Source organism: Rhodamnia argentea, chromosome 2, assembly GCF_020921035.1.
Source record: "Rhodamnia argentea isolate NSW1041297 chromosome 2, ASM2092103v1, whole genome shotgun sequence".
NCBI lineage: Eukaryota > Viridiplantae > Streptophyta > Magnoliopsida > Myrtales > Myrtaceae > Rhodamnia > Rhodamnia argentea.
Window position 1 is genome coordinate 1546148 of NC_063151.1, and position 22669 is coordinate 1568816.

General features: G+C 42.2%; 2 protein-coding genes across 2 annotated transcripts; both read left to right on the plus strand.

The window, feature by feature from the left end:
* The first annotated feature begins 3318 nt into the window (after positions 1-3318).
* On the plus strand, positions 3319-5396 carry LOC115746392 (cytochrome P450 81Q32-like). Its single transcript, XM_030682139.2, has 3 exons — positions 3319-3888; positions 3977-4319; positions 4671-5396. Exons 1-3 carry the CDS (start codon positions 3341-3343, stop codon positions 5289-5291), a joined length of 1512 nt encoding a protein of 503 aa, XP_030537999.2. The 5' UTR covers positions 3319-3340; the 3' UTR covers positions 5292-5396.
* Positions 5397-17343: 11947 nt separating this feature from the next.
* On the plus strand, positions 17344-19399 carry LOC115746391 (cytochrome P450 81Q32-like). Its single transcript, XM_030682138.2, has 3 exons — positions 17344-17935; positions 18024-18366; positions 18720-19399. The coding sequence occupies exons 1-3, from the start codon at positions 17388-17390 to the stop codon at positions 19338-19340; spliced, it is 1512 nt and encodes a 503-aa protein (XP_030537998.1). The 5' UTR covers positions 17344-17387; the 3' UTR covers positions 19341-19399.
* The last annotated feature ends 3270 nt before the right edge of the window (positions 19400-22669 follow it).

Genomic DNA, 22669 nt, shown 5'->3' on the forward strand with positions numbered 1-22669 from the left:
GATCTGAGTCTCTGAATTTCTCGCCACCATAGACAGGCCATTCAAGCCGAAGATCCTCATCTGCATGTGGACCTAATGAAGAGTCTCAGGATTTCATATTTGACTCTAGCAGCGGGACGATGAAAGACCGACATTATCAAAGTGAACTCTTAGGACATGCATGATAAGCATTATGTTTTTCTATTTTTATGTTTATGGGAAAATGATTAGAAATAAAAATCCGTATGCAATTTCATTTTTCTGTTTCCGGGAGAAATTTTTAGCCTTGAAATGGGTTTGGAACAGAAATAGACGAGTAAAAAATTCTACTTCTCTATTTCTAGAACAGAAATAGAAATAAAAAGTCTTATTAATCGGTTGATCGTGCTTATGGTGACAATACTTCTATTCGTTTCACATGTTGGTCTATCATTTACATGATTAAAGAGGGGGTTATTCGGGCCTATATTCATTTCATTGGGGGCTGACGTTTTATTGATTACAGATGAATTTGATGTACTTTGATTTTACTTTGTGGTCATTTTAATTACCTTTGACGGAAGTCAACTACAAGCATGCGGGGTTCTTTATTGTTCGTGTTTCCTCTTCAACATGGAGTCTGAACTTTATAAGTAAGGATAAGATTGCGATCTGCTCTGATTCTATCTTCTTTTTGGCCAGAAGAGGTGCCCTATTGAAGAGCATAAATGAGATTATGACTCATTTATTGAATAGCTTTATCAGCTATTTGAAGAGCACGTACAAGAGTATATGTGCGACTCGTTCATATCACCACTGGAAGAAAAAAGGGAAAGGATTATCCTGCTTTCCTCCATCTCTTTCATCAAGTTGTCATGCCTTCTTCTTAGTCTTTTCTTTGACACAAAAAAGTAGGTCTTTATTGGATAACCGGTACTTTGAACTACCTTGAGAAGCAGAAAGAATTACAATCTCCATCTCCGGGGGATTCAATCATCTGACCGTCGAGTAGAGCCACTTTAGATTCTGTCCACAGATCAAATTGTTTCGTGTATTGGATTTCACTTGATTGTCTAGAGGGCAAACCAACATGGCTCATCTTTCTCAACCAGATCACCAAAAAGGGACACAAAGTTAAAACTTATTTATAGGCCTGGAAGTTTAAATTGGCGAGTTATAAGACTACAGATATATAGATTGCTGATGATCCTATTCTTCCCTTTTCAAAACAGATTTTTTGTTTCTTTGCCTGTATATGTGTGAAAGAGTTGGTAAGTGTCAAAAAAATTATTCGTAAAGAAAATTCCATTCACCCAATTTATTGGTAACTTGTTGGTAATCGACCGGCATTTTCGTGGAATTACTAACTGCTTTATCTCTTTTATCAATTTTCATTTGTACCAAGACATTAAATTTTCCAACTCTTACACGAAATTGCCAATGTTTATTTGAGGAATTCATTAACATTTTCGGGTATATATTACTAATTAATTTGGCGTTATCAACTATCATTTGATAAGTTCATCGACGTTTTTCTCTAGCTTATCCTTGTTCAGATGATTCAATGACGAATTTCTCTTGCCCCTAAAAAAAATAACTTATCTTATGTTTTACTGAGTCTTATTTGATCTTCATACCAACATGTCAAACTTGCCCACTGTTGCATGAAAATACCAGCCCTTATTTGAGTGACGTACGCCCTTTTCTTTGATAAAATTATCAATTAATTTTAGATTACCAACTCTCATTGAGTTATTTATGAAAGTTTATTCGGTTTACTCGCTAGACACGTAGCCCAATTGTAAGGGACCTCGGTCCAATTTTTTTGGGGGGGAGACGCTTAGTTTCAGCCTTTCAAGTGTGGAGTTCGACTCCCACACCTTTGCAAAAAGATAGAGAAAAGAGCAGAGTTGGATTTTAGAGTAGGATAGACAAAAAGTTTATTTGGGTTTCACATTGAAGGCGAGACTGGTCTCCTAAATATATTTACCGGCGGTCGAATTTCCCTAATTTTGCAATTTTTCGAAAGATATTAAGGCTTTATTTGTTTCATGAAAATCGACTGATTCGAAATTTTTTTTCTTAAAAATGACAGCTCTCGTCACTTGAAATAATTGCCAATAAAGATGTTTTCATCTGGGTCCAGCTCTTCGCCGTCTTTATTCCCACGTCCTTTTCCGTTCTTTTAATTCTTCTTCTTTTTTTTGTCGAACTGTTCTTTTCATTCTTAAATGGGCCCATCTCTAGGTTAATCACTACGACTTTCCCTGATGCCAATCTCCCGTGAGATCATACAGCATAAACGATTGAGATCCACCCGGGAACTAGTCGGAATCGATTTCTACCCACATCAAAGAAATAGCAGTCCAATAATCTTAGACTCCGCTTGTTTCGCTAATAAAAATATGTCATTTCTAGAAACTTTTTTTGGAAAGTCATTTTTCAGAAAAAAAAAAACGACGATATTTTCATGGTGCTTAGCTAAGGCATGAAGATGAACTAAAAAATATTTCTTGTTATTTGATAAAGAAAATCTTATTTTTAATCGAAAATGAACAAAGGTCATTCATTTCGCTGCCCTCTCGCTTAGGGGTGAGCGGTTCCCGATCCGATCCGGTCCGGTTCCCATCAAAAATCGGGAACCGGACCGGTGGTCCCGGTTCCCATAAAAAATCGGGAACTGGACCGGTGGTTCCGATTCCCACTTTTTGGAACCGCGGACGGGACCGGCCACCCTTGGAACCGGGAACCGGACCGGACCGTTAGTCCGGTCCGGTTCCCGAGCTGTTCCAAGGGTTTCCGATCCCGTCCGCGATTCCGAAAAATAGATGTACACTTTGCAGACGGTGTCAATGAAGTTTGAGGCGAGATAAGCGGTGGAATGACTCAAGACTCGTCTGTGTAGCGAAATAAGTGTAGATTGGACGGTGAAGAGGTAAGAAAAAATGTTTGCGATGCCGCACCGAAGTGAAACAAAGAAATCCTAAAGGGCCTAAACCTAAACAATAAGTAAATGTTAGGTTTGTTTTTTTAAAAAATTAAAAAAAAAAAAAAAACCGGTCCGGTCCGAGCGGTGCAGTGCGGTCCTAGGTCTCCGAACCGGGAACCGGACCGCCCGATCACCGGTTTCAATTTTAGGAACCGAGAACCGGACCGGATCCTCCTAAAACCGGGGACAGGACCATCGGTCCCGGTCCGGTCCGGGCGATCCCGGTTTAGGTGGTCTTTTTTGCCCACCCCTACTGTCGCTTAATCCTTTCAAGGTGGGAACGTTTACGCGTTTAAATAGAGACCCTCCGCTGGTTGATCTTCTATGCATTCCAACCACAGTACCACTTTGCCTTTTTGCTTAACACACGGAGCAGGGAGAGCGCTCGCCCAAATGGTGATCCAATTCCTTCTCCTCCTGGCCTTCTTCGCCGTCGCCGAGCGGTTCCTCCACAAGATCCGGAACCTCCCCCGACCCCCCTTCCCCACCCTCCCCGTCGTCGGCCACCTCTACCTCCTCAAGAAGCCCCTCCACCGCTCCCTCTCCCGCCTCTCCCGCCGCCACGGCCCCGTCTCCCTCCTCCACTTCGGCTCCCGCCGCGTCCTCGTCGTCTCCTCCCCGGACGCCGCCGAGGAGTGCCTCACCAAGAACGATGTCGTCTTCGCCAACCGCCCCCGCCTCCTCGCCGGGAAGCACCTCGGCTACAACTACACCAGCCTCGCCTGGTCCGCCTACGGCGACCACTGGCGCAACCTCCGCCGCATCGCCTCCCTCGAGATCCTCTCGACTAACCGTCTCCTGACCCTCTCCGGCATCCGGGCCGGCGAGGTGAAGTCGCTGATCCGTCAGCTCGCCAAGAGCGGTGGCCAGAGCGTGGACATGAAGTCCGCTTTCTTCGAGCTGATGCTGAACGTGATGATGCAGATGATCGCCGGAAAGAGGTACTGACGGAATATTTACACATTAATCGCCCTTTCATCCTTAAGGGTTTGAACTTTTAAATTCAATTAATCCTCTTCTTCTGCGCAGGTACTACAGAGAGAACGTGGGGGAGGTGGAGGAGGCGAGACAGTTCAGGGAGATGGTGACAGAGTCGTTCAGGGTCGGCGGCGCTAGCAACATCGGCGAGTTCTTGCCGTTCCTGAGGTGGATGGGACTGACGGGGGTGGAGGAGAAGCTGATGGAGTTGCAGAAGAAGAGGGATGAGTTCATGCAGAGCTTGATCGACGAGAGACGGAGTGGCGAGGGTGATCAATCGCTGGAGGCGGCGGCGGAAGGAGGGAAGAGGAAAACGTTGATTCAGGTGCTCCTGTCCCTGCAAGCGACGGAGCCAGACTACTACAAAGACGAGACCATCAAGAGCCTTATGCTGGTGAGCCTCTTCACTTTTTCATTTCCTCTGTTTTTTCAGCTGATGAACGGGATGAAATTAATCTATCATCTCTTTAATCTTCTGGAGACCATACAATAAATCTAATACTAAGAAAAACAGAGCACGCCTAAAATCTTGAATTCTGCTTCATCGTACGCGGAGCTACTGGCACTTTTCGCTGAAGTTAGCGGGTGTTACGCAGATTTACAAGACTGTGACGCTCGATTTACAAACTTGTTGGAATGATCGTATGACGCAGCGATTATCTTGGAAGCTAGTCACACCTACATCTTATTTCATTAGGAGTTAATTGAAGCGTGAACTGTGATGTATGGTCTTCTCTTTTGGCAGGTTTTGTTACCAGCGGGAACCGATACGTCGGCCGCGACCACGGAATGGGCAATGTCGGCTATGCTAAACCATCCGGAGATCCTGAAGAAGGCACAAGCTGAAATAGACGAGGTCGTGGGTCACGACCGCCTAGTCGGCGAATCGGACTTGCCTAAGCTCCCCTATCTCCACTGCATCATGAACGAAACGATGCGCATGTACCCCGTAGGTCCGCTCCTCGTGCCTCACGAATCGGCAGAGGAGTGTCGCGTGGGAGGTTACCGCGTCCCGCGAGGCACGATGCTCCTGATCAACCTCTTCTCCATACAGAATGATCCCAAGTACTGGCCCGACGCGACGAAATTCAAGCCGGAGAGATTCGAAGGGATGGAAGGCGTGAGAGACGGGTACAAGATGATGCCCTTTGGCTCGGGGAGGAGAGGGTGCCCGGGCGAGAACCTCGCCTTGCGCATGGTCGGGCTGACGCTCGGGTCGTTGATCCAGTGCTTCGAGTGGAACCGGATTAGCGACGAGCCGATCGATATGACGGAAGGGACCGGACTGACCATGCCCAAAGCTCAGCCTTTGTTGGCTAAATGTAGGCCTCGCTCCTTTACATGGGACCTTCTTTCTCAGGCTTGAGTCGACGATGACTCAGTTCTCAAGAATGAGTTTGAGATATAGCACTCTGGTGGTGACACAATAGTGTTCTTCGTTGAATAAGAAAGTTCGCCATGATTGAAACGAGAGTAGCATCACTGCTATACTCGATATCTCTTAGATTTTCCCGTGGGTGATGAATTTGTCAAATCTAGAGCAGCTCAAACTGATGGATAAGATCGGTTCGTAAATCATCTTATCCAAATAGTCTCATTTAACATAAATTTAATGAGTTATTTTCGACCCAACCCGATTCATATTCTTCAAATATTTTCATATCTAATTCAATTTAAGAAAATCCATGCTCAAATTAAAGTGAGAGTGTAAAGTGATTAAGTAGGATAATGAATGAGAGCGATAGAGAGAGCGACGAGAATCATAGAGGCGATTTGAATCTAAGTAAATGACAAATTTATTTACGACTTATTTATGATCTATTTAATACTTAATGTAATATTTAAATCTATTTATGATCCATTATTGAATGTAATTAACTCATATAATAACTCGGCTTATTACGTATGAGTTAAGGAAGGAATGTATGTCTCATTTTGATTATGTTCCTTGTGGTCAAACGCATGATGCATCTTGGAGAATTTAGAGACAAGCACGACTTCTAGGATAGAAATTTGTGCAGTTATCAAACGAGTTCTTCTACTCAAAAATTATTTTTAAACATAATCATAACAAAAAATTGTTTTCAACCAGAAATTATTTTTGAGAACAGGAACGTTACGAAACCAAGCTTTTTAGAATTTAGAGCCGACGATTCATTGACGTGTCGTTAATCTGTCGCTCTCACGATATGAACATGGAACCTCAAATTCTGTCCTTTTTTTTGTTTTTGGTCTCCAAGACTCCAACTCAGAAACAGTGTTCTGACCCAAAAAAAAAAAAAAGAAAACTTAAACACAGTGGCGAAATCGGATTTAACCTTTTTACAGCACGCGACGCTACAAGGCGACACAGACGAGTGGGCCCCCTTCTTGTCAGTTTCGAGAAAATAAAAAAAAATATAAAAATGACGAAAATAAAAAGGAGGATGCTGACGTCGCACTTCTGTTCATCTGTCCTACCCCCACCCCTAACATCGCTGCAAACCTACTCACCTCTCTCTCTCTCTCTCCCTCTCTCTATTCATATAATGCAGACCAAGTTTGACTGAATTTGCATCCGCTTCATTGATCCATGGCCATGGCCAAAAAGTAAAACGAATCAACTCCGTACGTTTACTCGAATATTAGCTTTAGAAAAACTCCTACGGACGATTCCAAATGTCAAACAGCTGTTATAGTACCCGAGTTTTACCATTTGTGCGATGCGTTCTCGTAACTAGCAACGTAAATGTCGTAATACGTCATCATAATCAAGTACGGAAATGTGATAAAACGTCAGATGTTGTATTTAGAAATCTCCCATTCATCGCGTGCTCATCAATGCACCATACCAACGTTCAATGGCTTTCCAATTTGCAATTTTTGGGCCTCGATGCGAGCCTCTCTGCCCAGCAACGGCACCGGTGGGCTCAGCATCGGAAGCAATCCATGTTATTGTTGTTGTTTCTTATTGAAAATGACCTATGGAGGCAAGTATTTTTCACTCCAGCTCATTTTTATTGAAGTAAAAGTACAGTTTTCACCTTTTCTAAATTATAACTTTACTACTAGACTTGTTCGTTAATATAGATTGAAAACACAAGTTTTGTTTCATCAAAACTTGAAAAATACTAAGAACATTCCTGGCGGAATGCGCAGGCATATGTCAAGTTATATACATTTTGAACACTTTTCTTTTTTAGTTTAATTTATATCTTTAATATGCTAGTAAATATTATCTTTCTTTTTTTAATATGTCAAATATGATTGTCGAGCGGGGATCCTGCCCCCCAACTGGCACTGCAGCGCATGTGGCGCCGCAACGGTGGGGGCCGCCCCCCGCTTGCGCCACAGTGCGGCGGTTGTGGGGGCCGCCCTCGCTCAGCGATCATCTTGTCGAGCGGGGATGGCCCCCACCCCCTACCCTACGGTGCCATTATGGGGCCGCAGCCGCAGGGGGGCCTGGCTCCCACCCCCTATTCCTGCAGCGCCATTATTAGCGCCGCAAGCCGTAGGGGGGCTGCCCCTCCACATGCGCTGCAGCACCAATAATGGCGTTGCAACCGTGTGGGGGCCTCCGCAGTGCCTTCACGGGCACTGCATAGTACCCTTCGGCTCTGCTTTTTTAAGTAGAGCCGAAGACTCTCATCCCTCACCCTCAATTCTCCTCCCTCGATTACTTACTCAACTTTCGCGTTCTTCCTCGATCACTCACTAAAGTTACGAAAATTTGTCGATTCCTCACAATTCTATTGATATAGCACGGAGGAGTCACATTCAGTAGGGGCTTGAGGATGGTTCACTATTTACTTGGCGGGTCCGACATAGATCGCAAGTTTTATGGGACGCTAAGGTAATTAAGGAATTTAGTATGTTAACTGTCATTTGTAACAACATTATGGAAATTATCATTAATAGTTCATGTAACATTTCTCGGATGCCTGCGATTGCGGTCCTTAGATGTCGGTGAGCGGCGCTACACGTAGGTGAACTTGATTCGCGCATAGTCCCTTATCCGCAAGATTCGGGATTTTACGGTGTTTATAAGATAGGATTTGTCCGACTTGATTAGCATTTGATTACGGTATTGGTCGAGCAATGGAGGCCCGAGACCCATACCTTTCATATACCGGAAGGTGAAGTTACGATCACACCGAAGGATATTACGATGATTACGAGGCTTCCTATCAATGGACTTACAATTACCGACCCTCTTGATTGGAATTGGAGCGCTCTCTGTGATCAATCGCTTAGTGCTTGACCAGCTCAATTGCGCGGCACGCAGATAAATTTAATATGGTTGAGTGAAAACTTTCATCATCTTTCAGAATATGCCGATGACATCACCGTATTGCATCATGTTAGCGCATTCATTCTCCGCTTGATTAGAGGATCTATTTTCACGGACAAATCAAGTGTCCGGGTTAGTTTTCTATTTCGCCCACTATTGGCGAACATCGAGGCCCCTACGCGATGCGGTTGGGGTTCGGTAGCACTAGCGTGGTTGTATCGGGAGCTATGCCGTGCAACCGACCCGGATGCGAAGCAAATGGGCGTGCCCTACATGTACCGCAGATTTGGACGTGGGAGCGTTTCAAATGTGTTTCCTCTAGTCTGACTTTCGGTGCTCCTTTCCCACATGCACCTTTCGATAGTCGGTATGTGATATATTGCCTTTTTCGGTTCGTGCGTCATTAATTCTTTGCGGTGCGTATAATACATTAAAATCTAAAGTTTTATGTTTCTACAAGTGGAGTCGAGGCCGAACTACAAGCGACGTCCCCACACATGCTGTGACACATCCGCACTACCAACTTGATCGAATGGGGTTCGAAGATGTAAGTAATGATAGCAACAAGCGGGTTTAATATCATGTTACATTTTAAATTGATTTTTTGTTTAATTTAATATATTTCATTGCGATAACGGATTACTTATGAGCCGTATGAGGGCATTGAAGTAGATGTACCAGATCACTGCCTATAGGGATAACACTGTTGGAGGGCGAAGGTCCTACTCATCTGTCATCGGATAGTTGAGTGGCACTATCCAGACCGAGTATTTCGGCGGTTTAGTTCGTAGTAGCCAATACCTAGGAATCCTCACGATCATACTGTCTTGCATGGTCTTGATAACACGCCACCCATGACGGATTGGGCGAATAAGTACGGATGGTGGATCGATTTATGGAATAGACGTGCCGAACGTATAATCCGGGGTAGAAATACAACGGAAGCACTCCACTTTCATTCGGGATATATGGAATGGTTACGTCGACATACATGGAAGTGGATTTCTATTGCGGGAGCTGCAATAGGTTCAACGGTTCGTACAAATACTTTCAATTTATTTCATTACTTATTTTCAAGTAACATAAATTATTGTCATTTGATAACTTTTGTTAATTTTGATATCATTACTAGGGTGACGGCGTCGAACGGATCATACATATCATGGATTCGGTCGGTCCATCTCTTGATGCTTGGGAAGAAGTGAGGATGATAGCTAGGGCAATGTTATATGCCCGGAATGAGGAGATGCAGCTAACAATGATGCCAGCCTCTAACCAAGCAACTATAACAACACCCGTTAGGTCGAATGAGGAGGATGACCCCCCCGAGACCGTTTAATCGACCCGGAGAACTCCTCGAGCTCATCCAAATGATGATGTCGTCCCGTATTCCATGGAATATCATACAACAGATTTCGCTCCCGAGTTCACTCCGGGATTCAGCCAACATTTCGATGCGGGGTTCAACCAGTTTGTCGGAACATTTGATGGTCAACATCCGGAGACTCCGGCTAGTTCTCCTTCATAATATGGACTCGATTTCTCTCATTTTTATCCAATCCCTCCTACAGACGGATATGACATATTTTCACAAGATATGCCTTCATCATCGACACATCCTACTCGACCGGACCCTCGTTCTTGTTGGTATAACATTAGGCCTCCCGATCAACAGAGACAACCTCATTTCGGAACATGAGGTCATGTAAGAAGACAGCATCATTAGTACATGTAATTGCAGTTAACTTGTTATCTATTATGAAGATTTCATACTTTTTGTATATCTTAAGCAATTAAATATTGATAATTATATTACAAGAATGAGCTTTAAAAGAACAAAATTATAAATCAAACATTATTGTTGACACCTAAATGTTGGCAATCTTTTTTTTAGTCATTAATTAGGAACTAACCTTAGTTCCTAAGAAAAATAATTAAATCATCTTGCATATAGTTTCCACTCATTTTATTTTATTTTGTTTTATTTGGCATGCATAAATTTACGTTTTTATTGGACCGATGGTGGATGATCTGGACTTAAGTTTTCTTGACGAAACATGCGAAGGCATAAAATTCGAAGAAGCTCATAATGATCGAAACTACCATGTGATTCATATTCTGCTCAATAATTCGGTTATTATAAAATAGTGGGCACTCGATAGAAAAATTCCCTCTTTGATGTTTCTCTCTCTACTAACAAACTGTGAGAGGTGGTTTTTCACACGTTCAAATCCCAAAAGAGAAGAAATATCAATCTTGCCAAATCATGGAGGTTGAGGATTATTAGGTGAAATATTCTGCAAGGTATCTTTGTTTCAACAGATCAACTCAAGCCTATAAAAGGACATTGAAGGCTTCGTCCAGGGGAGAGGAGGATAGTGCAGAAAAGTCAGGGAGAGGGCTCATTGAAAAAGAAAGAGGTGGAGGCTTTCGTTGAAAAAAGGGGAGTGTCCAGAGTGGTACACGGTCAAAGAGAGAAGGGAGAGAGAGAGGTCATTTCATGTGACCACATGAAAGAAAACTGAGGAAAAAGTTAGACACTAATATTTATGACACTGAAGGTTGTTTTAGCCCAGATAATTTAGGAACACACCAAATAGACACTAATCATCTCAATTTATTGGTGTTGATTTGTCAACCTCTCAAGAAGGTAAATTAAATATGCTATTCCACTCCATAAAATAAGAGAATATAAATATTATCTATTCAGGTTAATGACCTTTTGAATTTCATCTTTGGCCTCAACTTAGATTTGATTTTTCTCATCGACTGAGTTCGAGAGCGTGTAGTCAAGGAAAGCAAGCGTAATCTGTAAATCTTACACGTATAGCTCTCTTCTCGACAAAAGGAGTCACCGACCACCACGAACAGCACCACCGAAATCAGCCCTAAGCCGCAAGCACTACCTTAATCCGAGTCCCCACTTTGCCCGAAGCCCTATCGTTTGAGTCATCCAAGATCCACTCGATCCGCCATTCCGATAAGGTTCGAATTTAGGAGCTTAATCATATTGACACATAACAATTAATCAATTTTATTTTTTTAAAAAAATTATTTAAAAAATCCATAAAAACAAAAGAAAAAAAAAGTCAATTGCCTAGAGTAAGGGACTACTTTTTAACCAAAAATATTTTTTCATATTTTCGCATTTTTTAATATTTTTGAAAATAAAAAATCCTTGAAAAATCAAGAAAAATAGCATTTGAGGCTGCAAGAATTACACAAAAATAGTCAATTTTTTTTTTATTTCCTTTTCATTTTGGCCTCTTAAAGTTTGAAAATTTTAAGTTGGAAACATAATGACAGAAAGATGAGCTCAACCATCTTCTCCAAAAAGACGCCGACATTGCTAAGGTTGGTATGACGTTGTATTTTCCAAAAGCCAAACAGGTCACATAATCCTCCCAAGTCAACAGTTCCAGGTCATTGACATACCATGCTTAACTGGCAATTGAAAGGCAGACCTAAAAATAGAATATGATGCTGGAAGAAAATGCGACAATGACTATGCAAGAGAAGCTTTTCTTCCCTTCCCACTGAATCATGGAACAGACCATGCAATTGCATCAATTTAAATGCACAATATATAGAATAGTGTTTCCTTTTGTCGGTACAGAGCTAGGCCGAATTACGAAGATTGCATTTTTTTTGTACACAAGCGGCTGGCTTGATGAATTCAAACAAATTTCATCCCCTATAAAGATAGAGACTATCTAAAACTTAACTGTCAAAACAAGGAGTTTTCTCACCCCAAAAAAAATCGTCGGTTGTGCGATTGGGGAGGTTGTTTATCAAGTACAAACGTAAACCACGTCACCGTGATTTCGTGGTGATCGTGCCTCCCGTCTTCACGCTCATCCACCACGCGTCCTCCGATGCCCATATAGCGCCATTCCTTTGAGCATCGTCGAGCACCACTTAGTCGTGCCGACATCGCCAAACTAGCTGCGATCCTACGGTTGATCCGGTCCCGCCATTGCAGCCCCAAGCTCGTCTTGTCCCGATCCCGTCGTCACCGCGTTGCCCGAGGAGTCCCTCATCAAAGCCAGAGCAGATCTGCACAACGGTTATTTCCCAAGCCAGCGGCAAATTCGAAGTGTTATCTCGTGAATCGGGTGAAAAAAGTCAAATTTGGAAAGCGAATTTGCGAGTTTAGTGGATATCTCTTTTTTTAAAAATACAGGTTGATCGGGAAAATTTTATTTTCCTAATCCGCAACTTCCCATACGAGCAAGGGTTTGAACTCAATTGCTAATCGCACGATTACGAATTAAAATTTGACTCAAATATTCACGAAAATATTTTCAAAATCGATTGACATATCCACTTTCTTGATTGATTTGATTGGCATATGTCTTTAGAATGAATTTTCTCTTGTGTGATATTTAAAATTCTGAAAGATATTGCGTTGAATCAATTATCATGTTTAGATAAATTTGCATCATTAAATTAGAATCATGTAGATATTTGCACGTTTAATTTAATTTTAGAATAATTTAATTTAGATTTGCATTTCGGGATAGAATCTACATATTTGAGTTGACTCTCATGTCTAAAATAATTCATCTTTAATATGTTAGGGATTAGGCAAACTTAAACCCTAAAATATGCAAGGTAATTATCTTTAGGTATAGTTTTATTTAGGGTCGTTTATTAATCCGAAAATAAAAAAAAATCAAAACAATCTTGCCATGTCATTTGCATGATAGGTTTAGATCATATAGAACCTGCATGTTTAGGTCTTTAATTCATACGTCATATAGTTAATTTAATTAGATTATAATCGCATGCCCTCTAAATTAGTCATGTAGTTTAATTAAATTCACATGCATTCTTAGGATAGTTTGCATTTACTTATGTCATTGCATTTAGAATGATTTCATGCATCGCATTTAGTTTATTTTCCATTAAAAAGCGAAAATCCAAAAGCTAGAACAATTTGCCTTGGCGCATGCTTCCCGCAATTACCTTGACTTCTGAATGTTCAATTAATTGATTGTGCAATTGCATGATAACCTTTGTTAGTGACTTAAGTTAAAATCAATTAACATTGCTTCACAAAATTCATTTTCATGAAATAAAATGGCACCGAAAAGGCGTTAGAGTAATCTAGCGTAATCAAGTCCCGGACTTAGAATCTCTGGTTCATAGAAGTAATTTAGTTCTCCCACTAATTTACTTAAGTTTCTAATCGACCTACCAAAAATGATTAGTGACGACTCCGATTCAAATATCTTTGCATATTAAGTTGCGATTTAGTATGGACTTGAGAGAAGTCGAGTTAGGTTAGTTGAATAATTGACATGATAATCTATTAGCCTAAATTTTTCAAATTTTAGGTCGCGAAAATTATAAACATAAAAAACATATGAAATTAAAATGAACAAAAAAAAAAAATCAAATGGCGGATCGAGTTTGTGGCGAGCTGGTTGTCGAGACCCCCGATCGGCAGAGTGACCGCTGAGCGACATATGATCTGGTAAATAAAAAAAATTGACACCTGGTTTGGTAATTATATTCTTTTTTCCACCAGGTTTGGAAAAAAGCCCTTCTTCTTCTGTTTTCTCATCTTCATCATCTTGTACTTCCTCACAAACCAACTCCTCCGGCAAAACAAGAACCTCCCACCAAGCCTTTCCTATTACCTCCCCATCATAGGCCACCTGTACCTCTTCAAGAAACCCATCCACCGAGCCTTTGCAGACCTTGCCCACCGCTATGGTCCGGTCCTGTCCATGCAATTCGGGTCCTGCCCAATCGTCCTCATCTCCTCCCCCTTAGCGGCAGAGGAGTGCTTCACCAGGAATGACATGGTCTTCGCCAACCGCCCCCGGCTACTGGCGGGGAAACACCTTGGCTACAACTACACCACCCTCATGTGGGCCCCCTACGGTGACCACTGCCGCAACCTGAGACGCATGGCTTCGGCGGAGATATTCTCCTCCCATTGCTTGCAGATGTCATATAGCATCCGTGTTGAGGAGGTCAGGTCATTGGTCGCCACCTTCTCCGAGCATCGGAGAGCAAAGAGTTTGGGACCGAGGAGATGAAGACGTTGTTTTTCGAGCTAACACTGAATGTCATGATGAGGATGGTCGCCGGGAAACGGTACTATGGAGAGAAATCGGAGGAATTTGAGGAGGCCAGGAAGTTCAAGGAGATTGTAGCAGACATGTTCCAGTTAAGCGGGGCCACGAACATGGTCGATTTCCTGCCCGTTTTAAAGTGGCTTGGCGTGAGCAGTACCAAGAGGAAACAGGTCATATTGTAGGAAAAGAGGGACAGATTCTTGCAGAATCTGATTGAAGAACAAAGGTCAACGAGGCGGCTTTCGATAAGTGAAGCTGCGAGCAAAACAATGATCGGCGTTCTACTGTCACACCAAGAAGCAGAGCCCGAGTACTACACCGATGGAATCATCAGAGGAATGATTCAGGTAAGCCCGCGTTCTAGCTCTATCTTGTTTTACTTGTCATTACCTTGGAATACCTTGTGCTCTAGGGAAGTGTCAATGGATTGTGACTCTTGTTTTGTCTGCTCTGGCTGGATTGGTACCGATAAGCAACTTGAAGAACATCGTCTGTGGTACTTCTATCGAAGGTCTGCTATGGAATTCAAGGGCTTTCTTTTTTTACCCTAAAAATGTTATCAATGTTTGCTGAGAACTAGGATTTCTAGGTTTTAAATTTCAATAGTATCAGTACCTTGATATGATACTTCGACGAAAAAAGGGAAAAGATTATCCTGCTTTCCTCCACCATCTCTTTCATCAAGTTGTCATGCCTTCTTCCTAGTCTTTCCTTTGACGCAAAAAAGTAGGTCTTTATTGGATAACCGGTACTTTGAACTACCTTGAGAAGCAGAAAGAATTACAATCTCCATCTTCAGGAGATTCAATCATATGACCGTAGACTAGAGCCACTTTAGATTATGTCCGCAGATCAAATTATTTTGTGTATTGGATTTCACTTGACTGTCTAGAGGGCAGACCAACATGGCTCATCTTTCTCAACCACATCACCAAAAAGGGACACAAAGTTAAAACTTAGTTATAGTTCCGAAAGTTCAAATTGGCGAGTCATAAGACTACAGATATATAGATTGCTGATGATTCTATTCTTCCCATTTCAAAACAGATTTTTTGTTTCTTTGCTTGTAAATGTGTGAAAGAGTTGGTAAGTGTCAAAAAAAATTATTCGTAAAGAAAATTCCTTTCACTCGATTTATTGGTAACTTGTTGGTAACTGACCGGCATTTTCGTGGAATTATTAACTGCTTTATCTTTTATCAATTTTCATTTGTACCAATACTTTGAATTTTCCAACTCTTACACGAAATTGCCAATGTTTATTTGAGTAATTCATCAACATTTTTTGGTATATATTACTAATTGATTTGGCATTATCAACTATCATTTGATAAGTTGATCGACGTTTTTCTTGAGCTTGTCCTTGTTCAGATCATTCAATTACGAACTTCTCTTGCCCCTGAAAAGAATAACTTATCCTATGTTTTACTGAGTCTTATTTGATCTTCGCACCAACATGTTAAACTTACCCACTGTTGCATGAAAATACCAGCCTTTATTTGAGTGACATACCTCTTTTCTTTGATAAAACTGTCAATTAATTTTAGATTACCAACTCTCATTGAATTACTTCTGAAAGTTTATTCGGCTTACCCGCTAGACACATGGGTCAGATTGGTTGTTTGGGGGGGGAACGTTTAGTTTCATTTGACTTTCATTTCAAAAGAGGAGAGTTAGAACTTAGAGTAGGACGGGCAAAAAAAAAGTTCATTTGGCTTTCATTTCAAAACGAAAAAAAAGCCAAAAAAATAATTTCAAGCTATGCCCACTATTTTTTTACTTTAATTTTTTTTGTGATACCAACAATTCAAAATTATATCCATGTTTAACATTTACTTCGATTTTTTTTTTTCCGTAACCCTAAAAGTTCCCAACTTGTACCGAAGGAAAAGGCCAATTTCATGGAGGAAGCCCAAAGATCTGAGGAGCATGCCGTGCCATCATCCTCACCTCGAGGCTTTAGTGGCTCGACTCATCTGGGTCCAGCTCTTCGCCATCTTTATTCCCACAACCTTTTCCGTTCTTTTCATTCTTCTTCTTCTTCTTCTTGTCGAACTGTTCTTTTCATTCTTAAATCGGCCCATCACTAGGTTAATCTCTACGACTTTCCCTGATGCCAATCTCTCGTGAGATGATACAGCATAAACGATTGAGATTCACCCGGGAACTAGTCGGAATTGATTTATACCCACATCGAAGAAATAGCAGTCCAATAATCTTAGACTCCGCTTGTTTCGCTAATAAAAATATGTCATTTTTAGAAACTTTTTTCGGAAAGTCATTTTTCAGAAGAGAAAAACGACGATATTTTTATGATGTTTAGCTAAGACCCGAAAATGAACTGAAAAATATTTCTTGTTATTTGGTAAAGAAAATTGTATTTTTAATCGAAAATTGCTGACGTGGACGTCGACACTCTTACATGGCATGATCGCTTTGACATGGACAATTTTCGTAAGATTTTTTTAAAAAAAATATCAAATTTTAATAATATTTTTTGTTTTGTTTTATTTTATTTTATTTTTATTTATTTTATTTTTATTTTTTATTTTTTTTCTTGTACTTCATCGGCGGGGCGGTGCTTGGCGACAGGCCACAAGACGTGCCTTAATTTATTGTGATCTTCGGACGTCTCGTAATCAAAGCATGCAAAGTTGGAAGGTGTTGCGCTTGCGTCGCAATTGCAATTTCAGGTGAGAGCACCTTCCAGCTTCCACCATATTTAAGATAAAAACCGGAACGTGCTTACGATTGGTTGACGACCTTATGAATCCCCCAACCCCATCGAGTTCTTCTAGAAAATCCAGTGCCGTACCAGGTCGCTGCCACCTTTGCGACTGCCTTTTCTATCCCACCAACCATACCATTTTTGTGTGTTTTTCTTACTTTTTACCTTCTTTTATTCTTTCTTCTTTTGACTTTTTGGCCACGACATACAGTACAAAGGTCATTCATTTCGCTACCCTCTCGCTTAATCCTTTCAAGCTGTGAACGTTTACGCGTTTAAATAGAGACCCACCGCTGGTTAATCTTCTATGCATCCCAACCACAGTACCACTTTGCTTTTTTGCTCAACACACGGAGCAGGGAGAGCGCTCGCCCACATGGTGATCCAATTCCTTCTCCTCCTGGCCTTCTTCGCCGTCGCCGAGCGGTTCCTCCACAAGATCCGGAACCTCCCCCCGACCCCCTTCCCCACCCTCCCCGTCGTCGGCCACCTCTACCTCCTCAAGAAGCCTCTCCACCGCTCTCTCTCCCGCCTCTCCCGCCGCCACGGCCCCGTCTCCCTCCTCCACTTCGGCTCCCGCCGCGTCCTCGTCGTCTCCTCCCCGGACGCCGCTGAGGAGTGCCTCACCAAGAACGACGTCGTCTTCGCCAACCGCCCCCGCCTGCTCGCCGGGAAGCACCTCGGCTGCAACTACACCAGCCTCGCCTGGTCCTCCTACGGCGACCACTGGCGGAACCTCCGCCGCATTGCCTCCGTCGAGATCCTCTCCACTAACCGTCTCCTGACCCTCTCCAGCATCCGGGCCGGCGAGGTGAAGTCGCTGATCCGTCAGCTCGCCAAGAGCGGCGGCCAGAGCGTGGACATGAAGTCCGCTTTCTTCGAGCTGATGCTGAACGTGATGATGCGGATGATCGCCGGAAAGAGGTACTGACAGAATATTTACAGATTAATCGCCCTTTCTTCTTCAAGGGTTTGAACTTTTAAATTCAATTAATCCTCTTCTTCTGCGCAGGTACTACGGAGTGAACGTGGGGGAGGTGGAGGAGGCGAGAAAGTTCAGGGAGATGGTGACAGAGTCGTTCAGGGTCGGCGGCGCTACCAACATCGGCGAGTTCTTGCCGTTCCTGAGGTGGATGGGACTGACGGGGGTGGAGGAGAAGCTGATGGAGTTGCAGAAGAAGAGGGATGAGTTCATGCAGAGCTTGATCGACGAGAGCTGGAGTGGCGAGGGCGATGAATCGCTGGAGGCGGCGGCGGAAGGAGGGAAGAGAAAAACGTTGATTCAGGTGCTCTTGTCCCTGCGAGCGACGGAGCCAGAGTACTACAATGACGAGACTATCAAGAGCCTTATGCTGGTGAGCCTCTTTACTATTTCATTTCCTCTGTTTTTTCCAGCTGACGAACGGGATCAAATTAATCAATCATATCTTCAATCTTCTGGAGACCATACAATAAATCTAATACTAAGGAAAGCAGAGCAGGCCTAAAATCTTGAATTCTGCTTCATCGTAATCGGAGCTCCTGGCACTTTTTGCTGAGGTTAGTGGGTGTTGAGCAGATTTACTAGACTATGAAGCTCGATTTACAGACTTGTTGGAATGATCGTATAACGCAGCGATTATCCTGGAAGTTAGTCACACCTACATCTTATTTCATTAGGAGCTTATTAAAGCATGAAAATGTGATGTATGATCTTTTCTTTTGGCAGGTTTTGTTATCAGCGGGAACCGATACCTCGGCCGCGACCATGGAATGGGTAATGTCGGCTATGCTAAACCATCCGGAGATCCTGAAGAAAGTGCAAGCTGAAATAGACGAGGTCGTGGGTCACGACCGCCTATTCGGCGAATCGGACTTGCCTAAGCTCCCCTACCTCCACTGCGTCATGAACGAAACGATGCGCATGTACCCTGTGGGTCCACTCCTCGTGCCTCACGAATCGGCAGAGGAGTGTCGCGTGGGAGGTTACCGCGTCCCGCGAGGCACGATGCTCCTGATCAACCTCTTCTCCATACAGAATGATCCCAAGTACTGGCCCGACGCGGCGAAATTCAAGCCGGAGAGATTCGAAGGGATGGAAGGCGTGAGAGACGGGTACAAGATGATGCCCTTTGGCTCGGGGAGGAGAGGGTGCCCGGGCGAGAACCTCGCCTTGCGCATGGTCGGGCTGACGCTCGGGTCGTTGATCCAGTGCTTCGAGTGGGACCGGATTAGCGACGAGCCAATCGATATGACGGGAGGGACCGGACTGACCATGCCCAAAGCTCAGCCTTTGTTGGCTAAATGTAGGCCTCGCTCCTTTACATGGGACCTTCTTTCTGAGGCTTGAGTCGACGATGACTCAGTTCTAAAGAATGAGTTTGAGATACAGCACTCTGGTGGTGACACGATAGTGTTCTTCGTTGAATAAGAAAGTTCGCCATGATTGAAACGAGAGTAGCATCACTCCTATGCTCGATATCTCTTAGATTTTCCCGTGGGTGATGAATTAGTCAAATCTAGAGCAGCTCATACCGATGGATAAGATCGGGTCATAAATGATCTTATCCAAATAGTCTCATTTAACACAAGTTTAATGAGTTATTTTCGACCCAATCCAATTCACATTCCTGAAATATTTTCATATCTAATTCAATTTAAGAAAACACATGTTCAAATTGAAGTGATTAAGAAGGATGATGAGTGAGAGCGAAAGAGAACGACGAGAGAGTCATGGAGGCGATTTGGATATGAGTAAATAATAAATCCATTTACGATTTATTTATGGCTCATTTAACACTCATATAATGTTTAAATCTATTTACGACCCATTATTAAATGCAATTAATTCATATAATAACTCGACTTATTACGTATGAGTTGAGAAAGGAATGTATGCCTCATTTTGATAATGTTCCTTGTGGTCAAACACACGATGCATCTTGGAGAATTTAGAGACAAGCACGACTTCGAGATAGTCAAAGTCTTCAACTAGAATAGGGGATAGAAGGTAATCGATTGTGGGTCTTTGTATGGTGATGCCCTGCCTTGTACGCGGGGGTGGAAACAGGTAGCTCACTAATTCCGGAAGGAATGTATGCCTCATTTTGATAATGTTCCTCGTGGTCAAACACTTGATGCATCTTGGAGAATTTAGAGAAAAGCACGACTTCGTGATAGTCAAAGTCTTCAACTGGAATAGGGGATAGAAGGTAATCGATTGGGGGTCTTTGTATGGTGATGCCCTGCCTTGTACGCGGTGGTGGAAACATGTAGCTCACTAATTCCAGAGTCATCCATCCTCGTGTACAGACCTTTAGTTCCCAGCAGAGATGTCAAACGAATCGGATCGAATATGATTCGATTCATATTGAGTCATTTAACCTGTTTTGATTCAACTCATATTGAGTCATTTAACCTGTTTTGATATATGTTTATGTTATACAAATTTAGTGATCCATAGCCGACCCGATCTATATTATTAAAACACTTCAATATTAACCATATTTATATTGTTAAAATACTCCAATTCTATCTATCATATCCTATTTTCTTGTAAGACATATGCATGTTGCAAAAACACTGCTCCCTCCTCAGCGTCCTCATCCCACTTCCTCCGAATGTGGGGATTAGAATCCCCTACCTCCCTCTTTCCAAATGAAAAGAGTGGCCACCGAGGCAATCCTCCAGTAGTTGAAATCCAGTTTATGGGGAAATTGATTCTTACGCATTTTTAATGATATATAAATATTGGTATTTCTTTTTATTTTCATAGTTAACCCATTTATAACCTATTTAAAATCCATTGATAACCCATTAAGTTTCTAAATAACCCATTTATAACCCATTTTTAAAATTTAAGGAACACATTTATAACGCAATACCATGAAATGTGGGTCAAATATGAGTTCTAAATCTATTTTGTCACCTCTAGTTTTGAGGGCTAGATTTGAACCTATGAAGGTGTTTTTTATTGGCTCTGCAAACGGGGGACTTAGGTAAACTCCAGCGCTCGCCTTCAGTGTAGCGGAGAGCGTATCTAATATTGCTCCGATGCTGCGGATTCCACCCGATTGTACATTCATCGCCACCGCTGTTATAGTACACGAGTTTTACCATTTGTACGATGCATTCTCATAACTAACGACGAAAATGTCGTAATACGTCATCATAATCAAGTACGAAAATGTGGTAAAATGTAAGATGCTGTACTTGGAAATCTCCCAGTCATCGCGTGCTCATCGATGCGCCATACCAACGTTCAATGGCTTTCCAATTAGCAATTTTTGGGCCTTGATGCGAGCCTCTCTGCCCAGCAACGGCCCTGGTGGGCTCAGCATCGGAAGCAATCTATGTTGTTGTTGTTGTCGTTTTCTTATTGAAAATGACCTATGGAGGTAAGTATTTTTCACTCCAGCTCATTTTTATTGAAGTAAAAGTACAGCTTTCACCTTTTCTAAATTATAACTTTACTACTAGACTTGTTTGTTAACAGAGATTGAAAACACAAGTTTTGTCTCATCAAAACTTGAAAAATACTAATAACATTCTTTGCGGAACGCCCACGCATATGCCAAGTTATATACATTTTGGACACTTTTCTTCTTTAGTTTAATTTTTATCTTTAATATATTAGTAAATATTATATTTGGCATCTTTTTTTTTATAAAGAAAATCCGTTTTGTTTTTCCAACCATCTTTGAGGTCCAATGACGCTTATTTTACTATTCCATATACCATGCAAGTACTGTGATTTGTTTTAAAGAATAAAGAACAAAAGTGGTCATCTTCTCATATTATACATTTGATTCGTGAAAAGTTTGCTGAAACAATGTTTGTGATTATTTATTAGATGTATTATTTTCGACAAATGAACTTGCTCTCACTATAATAATCGTGTTTTGCTGCAATTAGTGGCATGAGTTGTCGTTCGGTAAGCGGATCATGCTCGGGCTTCTTTATTGGACGTCGTGGGCTTGGGCGTTGGTTGAATTGATCCGGTTTTTTTTCTCAGAAGACCGGTGCAGAGTGAGAACCAGCTCTCGGATCGTACCGTTGTTCCCAAAGCAAGAACTGAGAATCGAATATGTTCTCACGGGAATTGATCTGGAATCGATTCATCCAAGTCAGTTTCCATATGTTCCCATGTGATATCGAAGCGGTGCTTGCCCTTAACAGTATTCGGCTGTGTTTGAAAAGGCTTTTGGGAAAAGTCTTTGGAAAAATGTAAATGCCTTTGGTTTGAAAGGATTGGGTGAAATGCTAAAATTGTTTGGTAAACTGTAATTGAAAAATGTCTTAGGTATGAAGTTTGGGAAAATGCTGTTTGGTAAACATATATTTGGAAAGTCAGTGACCTATTTAGATTTTCTTTTATTTTAATTTGTTTAAATTTGAAAAAAGAAAATTGCCTGGCTATGAAAGCCCGCGCACTGTTCATTTTTTTTTTTAGTTTGCCCATGTATTGTTCATCTTCTCCTCGCAAATTTGGGAGTTTACAATGGTGGAGGAGATGGACAGACGCCTGGCTCGTGCAATAGACATCGGCGAGGGGTCGCATGACACCGACGTGGAGTCACTAGGGGTCGCGCGACCACGGTTACCTTCCGCCTAACTCATGCGACGTCAGAGTCCGGATCTACCGACCGGCATGCCTAGCGTTGGAGTCGAGAGAGGCAC

Coding starts and splice junctions, on each gene's coding strand:
- LOC115746392 (XM_030682139.2), top strand. CDS start 3,341: ATGGTGATCCAATTCCTTCTCCTCCTGGCCTTCTTCGCCGTCGCCGAG. Junction 3,889..3,976: donor CAGATGATCGCCGGAAAGAG/GTACTGACGGAA, acceptor TCTTCTGCGCAG/GTACTACAGAGAGAACGTGG. Junction 4,320..4,670: donor CCATCAAGAGCCTTATGCTG/GTGAGCCTCTTC, acceptor CTCTTTTGGCAG/GTTTTGTTACCAGCGGGAAC.
- LOC115746391 (XM_030682138.2), top strand. CDS start 17,388: ATGGTGATCCAATTCCTTCTCCTCCTGGCCTTCTTCGCCGTCGCCGAG. Junction 17,936..18,023: donor CGGATGATCGCCGGAAAGAG/GTACTGACAGAA, acceptor TCTTCTGCGCAG/GTACTACGGAGTGAACGTGG. Junction 18,367..18,719: donor CTATCAAGAGCCTTATGCTG/GTGAGCCTCTTT, acceptor TTCTTTTGGCAG/GTTTTGTTATCAGCGGGAAC.